The sequence below is a fragment of the Papaver somniferum genome, unplaced genomic scaffold (assembly GCF_003573695.1).
Source record: "Papaver somniferum cultivar HN1 unplaced genomic scaffold, ASM357369v1 unplaced-scaffold_160, whole genome shotgun sequence".
Lineage (NCBI taxonomy): Eukaryota > Viridiplantae > Streptophyta > Magnoliopsida > Ranunculales > Papaveraceae > Papaver > Papaver somniferum.
Window position 1 is genome coordinate 914,682 of NW_020625487.1, and position 5,633 is coordinate 920,314.

Below are 5,633 nucleotides of genomic sequence, written 5' to 3' on the forward strand. Positions count from 1 at the left end.
AAATGATTCTGTTCTTACAAACAAGTTGTCTAATACAAGACATTTGCTGTCACTATGGAGTAAGAGTACGTTTGGCGATTTCAATAAACGTATCACGCAACTTCAGTCTGAATTGATCTCTTTGAAAGCTGCTGATGTGAATGGTTCTATTACAAAAGCTGTCATTCTTTTAGAAAGCGAGATCAGACAGCTCAATGAAATACAAGCAAGCTCTAATCGACAAAAGTCTCGTGACCACTTCTATAATGACATGGATATGAATTCGAGGTTTTTCCATATTAGAATGAATAGAAGAAAATGTCGAAACAGAATTGACTCTCTTATGGCACCAAATGGTACATGGTGTAATGAAATAGTTTCACTTTCTAATCTTCTAAAACAGCATTTCCAGAATATTATGACTACTTCCAATCCATCAAGCAGCCAGCGTTTCATCAGACACATACCACAGTGTATTTCTTCGGAAGACAATGAACAACTTGAAGCCATTCCTTCAGAACAAGAGATCCACCAAGCACTCATGATCATGGAGCCATGGACATCACCGGGACCAGATGGTTTTCCCCTGGGTTCTACCAAACTCAATGGCAATTAGTGAAGGACGATGTATGTAAGATGACTAAATAGCTGGCGAACTATGCAAAAGAGCTATAATTGCATGGTTCTTATGGTCTGACAGATGCGACAAAACTTTCCAGGGCATTAATCCTAATCCAGAGAGAACTATCTTAAAGGCTCGGAGCTTTATTAGTGAGCATACAACACAAATTAACTTGCATCATAATACCACGACTAGAGTTTCCCGTAGAAATATACATTGGTTATCACCTCCTGATGATGTTGTTAAGATTAATATTGATGGTTCTTACTCGTATTCTAATAACACAGGTGGAATTGGACTAATGGTTCGAAATTTTGCAGGCGAGCATCAGGCAGCTGAATGCATCTACTTAACGGACGTTGGGAGTGCTGCGCAAGCCGAGTGCATGGGACTATGGGAAGCTGTCAAGCTAGCGCAAAGTCTGAACATGAAGAAAGTGCATTTTGAACTTGACGCAAAGACGGTGGTGGAAGCAGTCAATAACAATGTATCCATCGACTGGCAATTGCTTAATTTTGTGAAAGATATTCAATCTTTTTTTAGTAGTTTTAGTTTTTGGAAATGTTCATACATTCCCAAGGAAAGTAATAAAGTGGCAGACATCCTCTCTAAACTAGCTAGAGAGAATGATCTATCTATAGCCTGGTCTAGTTACTCTCCGTTAGAAATTAGAGCACAGCTTGCTCTGGAAAAATCTCTTGTATTGAACTAACATTTCTATCAATACATCATTTCTTGTTTCAAAAAAGAAAAAAAAAATTGAAATTAAGAAAGGATTGATCGGATGAAAGATTGTTGTTTATTTGTGAGATCAAATTCGAGTCGTATTTATAGAGGTGGAAACGAAAACTAGCCATTCCGGTGACTGTTATGAAGTTGTCGTTGGCGGCCGTGCCACAAACGCTAGCGTCGCTAATGCTGCCGCTGGCGTCATTACCAACGGCACCAGCGCTTTTAGTTCGGTCGTTAGCGCCATATATTCTGTCGCGCATTTAATCATCTATCGCTCACTTCTTTTCCATAGTGGAGGATTTTGTTCGACCATCCACGGGGCTCAACAAACAAGTTCATTTGAACATTGCCATAGAAATTGCTCTAATTACTCATCTAAGTTTCAAATTAAATTTCATTATTAAAACCGTTAAAGAAGTATTTTTTTTTTCTTTTCAAAAAGACAAAATCTCATACAGACAAAAGAACATACCTTCTTTCTTTGCCATCACTGTTCCCCGTGAAAAAAAAAACATTTTGTAGAGAACCCAAAGACACTGTTCAGAGCGTGAGTAACTAAGACAAGATCTCACTCCCTCACTTACCCATTACTAGGGTTTCATTTTAATGATGTCTCACATCATTGAAATCATGTAAAGGGTATGTTTCAATTTCTTGTAAATTTTCTTAATTTTTTTTTTTTTGTTTGGGTTTCTTTAGATGGTAATGGTAATGTGATTTTTGATACAGATCATGTTGTGTTGAGCTGTGATGAGAACACTTACAGGGATGGATTTTTCTTTGTGGGTTTTGTTTGAGTTTGATTTCTAGTAATGCTGACTCTAATGGAAATTGAGAAGATCAAGTGAAGGGAGATCTGAGGTAAGTGGATCTTGAATTGTTAGTTTGATTAAGTAAATTTGTTCTGTTGATTCAGTAGTTTTGGTTTAGAAAATTAGGGGTTTCAAAAATTACTATGCAGGCGAAGCTGCAATTGAGTGTTATCTGGTCTACATTGTTTAGGAACAAAGACAATGGAGGACTCAACCTTGACAACTATTGAATTTCTTAGAGCTCGTTTGCTTTCGGAGAGATCCGCATCTAAAATGGCAAAGCAAAAAGCAGATGAATTGGCAAAAAGAGTTGGTTCTTCTTTGCATTCCTTGAAATTTTTTTGTTGAAATGATGGTTCATGTTGTATTGATAATTGATTCACACTGAAATTGTACTTCTATGTTCTTCTATTTATGTTTTGTATGTGGTGTTTTGCTGATATTGGAAACAAATTAGGTGGTCGAATTGGAAGAACGGCTAATAAGTGTGAGCCTTGAAAGGAAGAAAACTGAGAAGGAAACAGAAGAGGTTTTAACAATTTTGGAAAATAATGGAATTAGTGATTTCATGGAGGCACTGGATTCGAGTTCGGATGAGGAACAAATACAAGTAGAATCGGGACAGGATACTACTAATTCATCCAGTGAAAGTTCCACATTACCTATTGGTAGAAGTTTATCATGGAAAAGCAATAGTGGTAATTCGAGTTCTGCTGAAAACAGATGTGCGAATCAAGCTAGGAGGAGGGAAGGCAGATTTTTATCTACTAGTGGGTCTTCTTCAAAGCCACGTTTAGGGAAATCATGTCGGCAAATAAAGCGTATGGATTTGAGGTGAGCATTTGTTTTTCTGATCTTGTGTTTTTGAAGTGGTGTAACATGTTCATTTTGTTGATACTACCTATTAGCATCCAGAGACGGCTATAGTTCATAGTTAACATTGGTCTTTTCTTTCTGTATAGATCACCAGCTGATGACGTAGACGATGAGTCTCCACGGCTCTATTCTCCAGCAAATGGATTTGATAATGGGTCAGGAAGCAGCACTGGTCATTATGAAAACAGCTCTAAGAATTCAGAAACAGGACTAATTGAGAATGTAGAAGATTCTGTGAAATGTTTAGGATCAGATTTGGTAGAATATCGAAGTGAAGGCACATCCGCTAGCGTCAATGTAAATGAAAGTAGAAGTGATGCAGGCCTGGAGAATGAATTAGGAGACCAGACCAAGCTCATAGGTTGGTATGGAGCAGAGGAGATTGCGCAGAGAGAATGGGAAGAGAAGTTCAGAGAAGATGGTAGCTGTACTCCGGTATGATTCCTGATGAACAATTTGAACATTCTTTTTGTGTTTTTATCACGCAATAAGGTATTAAGAAGATGCCATGTGATTTTTATGTTAAGTACCTTTCAAAGTGCATGCTTTATTACATTACTGTCTTATTGTTGTTGTTTGCAGCTTTTATTCGATATTTATCTTATTAGGAGAATGATAGTTATTGATTTATTACTGCCAACTAATAGGATTCTCGTGAGCATGGTGGGAATCAATCAGATATCACCGAAGAAAGAAATGAGGTCGGAGCAAAGGATGAATCTTTGGACATAATCTCTTCTTATGGTAAAGAAGCAAAGTCTGCGGCAGAAGAGGCTTACTACAGAAGAAATCAAGAGAACTTGAAAACTGTCTCTATACCTGCTACTCCATGTCTTAACACAGGTTACCCAGAGATTTTGCGTTCCAACTGTATGCCTTTCAACAAATCACTCACCAGTTTTCCTGATTATCCGTTCAATAATGAAGTAATGGATCTTGGATCCACAGCAATTGGTAACCAGAAATACGAGGAATGTCCATCGTTTACATCTTCGCGTGGGTCTTCCAGCGGCCGTCAAGTACAGAGATGTGTTTCGTACTATGAAGGTAATATTTCCAGAGAAGAAACTTTTAGAAGTGTTCATAATCGCCAACAGAAGGTTGAAGAATGGTCATCATATTCACCTCTGCGTGGGTCTTCCAGTGGCCAACAAGTGCAGAGATCTGCATCGTTTACTCAAGGGGATACTTACAGAGGAAGAAGTTTGAGAAGTGTTCAAAAGCCCCAACAGAGGAATCAAGAAATGTCACCTTATACATCTCCCAGTGGGTCTTCCAGTGGCCGTCAAGTGCAGAGATCTTCATTCCATGATGGTGGGGATAGTTTCAGAGAAGTAACTTCCAGAGACAGTCAAAAGTACAACCAGCCAATGCAACTGTGTGGAACACCCACCAACTTGGGATCTGTTTTGGACGAACTTCAGAGAGCAAAGTTATCACTGAAGCATGAACTCATTAGATCACCTTCACCAACCTTAGCTATATGTCCACCCCCATTGCTGGGATACACAGGATCTTCTCCTTTTCCCGCACTTACCGTTGGAAATTCAATGGAGATCGTCCCCCTAGGGTGTGATTCTCTGTTTAGAGTGCCAACTGATATGCATTCACTAGGTAATAATAGAACTCTTCGAGTCGGATCGCCAGGACCAGCCCTACCCCTTGGCAAACTAGGCAATTGCTCAGGGACTCATTTTGTGACAGGGAGGAGGGCCTACATCTAAGGTTATATTCATTTGCTGATGTATCTTAGCATCTAAGCCTGTGAGCCATTTTGCTCTTTATGATTTTGTTCTACTAGTTCAATATGTACTTGGACAAGCTAATTTGGAGTAAATTTCTCAAGAGTGTAGGTGTACCCACTTTGTAGGTTGAGTTAATCTGGAGGGTTAAATTTATTCTGTTAGCTAGATTTCAATTACTTAACTAGATAGATAAATTTGATTTCATTGAACAAATTTAGTGGATTATGAGATCACTGTGATTGAATAAATTACAAGATGATCCGGTGCGTTTTAGTTTTTCCAATCTTAAAAGGAAAATTAAAATGCTTTAAGGAAATAGATACAAGTCAAGAAATAAGTCTAAATATCTCAGTGCTTCACAATCTAGACCAGCAACCTTTTCTCCAGGTAAATTAAAATGATCACACAAATCTGATATCTAACTATATAAGGTAGGAAGACCGAGGAATTTGATAAAAGGGTACATCAGACCATTACAGTGTACTCTATGTTTTAGTTTTCTCCAATCTCATAGCTTTTATTCTTCTCCTCTACATATCTCATCTCACTTGATTAAACTTTCCAACATATGCAACCGATATAGAAATGTTAGCTAGAACTTTGCACGAAGGAGCAAAAACAACAATACAAATATGTTCACTCTTATACATTCAGTTCGTCAACTTATGATTATTTTAACAATTCATGCATAAGAGTTTTTCTGATAGAATTCATGCATAAGAGTAAGAGTTTTAACAACATAAAAATAAAATGAAAATCAAATTACTCATGGTATAATTATATTTCATGAATAATGAAAGATTGGAATGTAAATGTAGAGATGCCAGTAAGAATACGGGCATCCAACTCAAAACCAATTGGCAATGA

The 5,633-nt window shown here is 37.8% G+C and overlaps 2 protein-coding genes across 3 annotated transcripts; both read left to right on the plus strand.

Annotated features, from left to right (window-relative positions):
* The first annotated feature begins 534 nt into the window (after positions 1–534).
* LOC113337540 lies at positions 535–1,313 on the plus strand. Its single transcript, XM_026583202.1, has 2 exons — positions 535–606; positions 699–1,313. The coding sequence occupies exons 1-2, from the start codon at positions 535–537 to the stop codon at positions 1,311–1,313; spliced, it is 687 nt and encodes a 228-aa protein (XP_026438987.1).
* Positions 1,314–1,836: 523 nt separating this feature from the next.
* Positions 1,837–4,922, plus strand: LOC113337496. Of its 2 annotated transcripts, none has more exons than XM_026583161.1 (6): positions 1,837–1,972; positions 2,063–2,194; positions 2,295–2,454; positions 2,603–2,979; positions 3,108–3,456; positions 3,669–4,922. In XM_026583161.1, the coding sequence occupies exons 3-6, from the start codon at positions 2,347–2,349 to the stop codon at positions 4,743–4,745; spliced, it is 1,911 nt and encodes a 636-aa protein (XP_026438946.1). In that variant the 5' UTR covers positions 1,837–1,972; positions 2,063–2,194; positions 2,295–2,346; the 3' UTR covers positions 4,746–4,922. The 2 variants fall into 2 exon arrangements, with proteins under 2 accessions (XP_026438946.1, XP_026438945.1); XM_026583160.1 differs by having other exon boundaries at positions 2,336–2,454.
* The last annotated feature ends 711 nt before the right edge of the window (positions 4,923–5,633 follow it).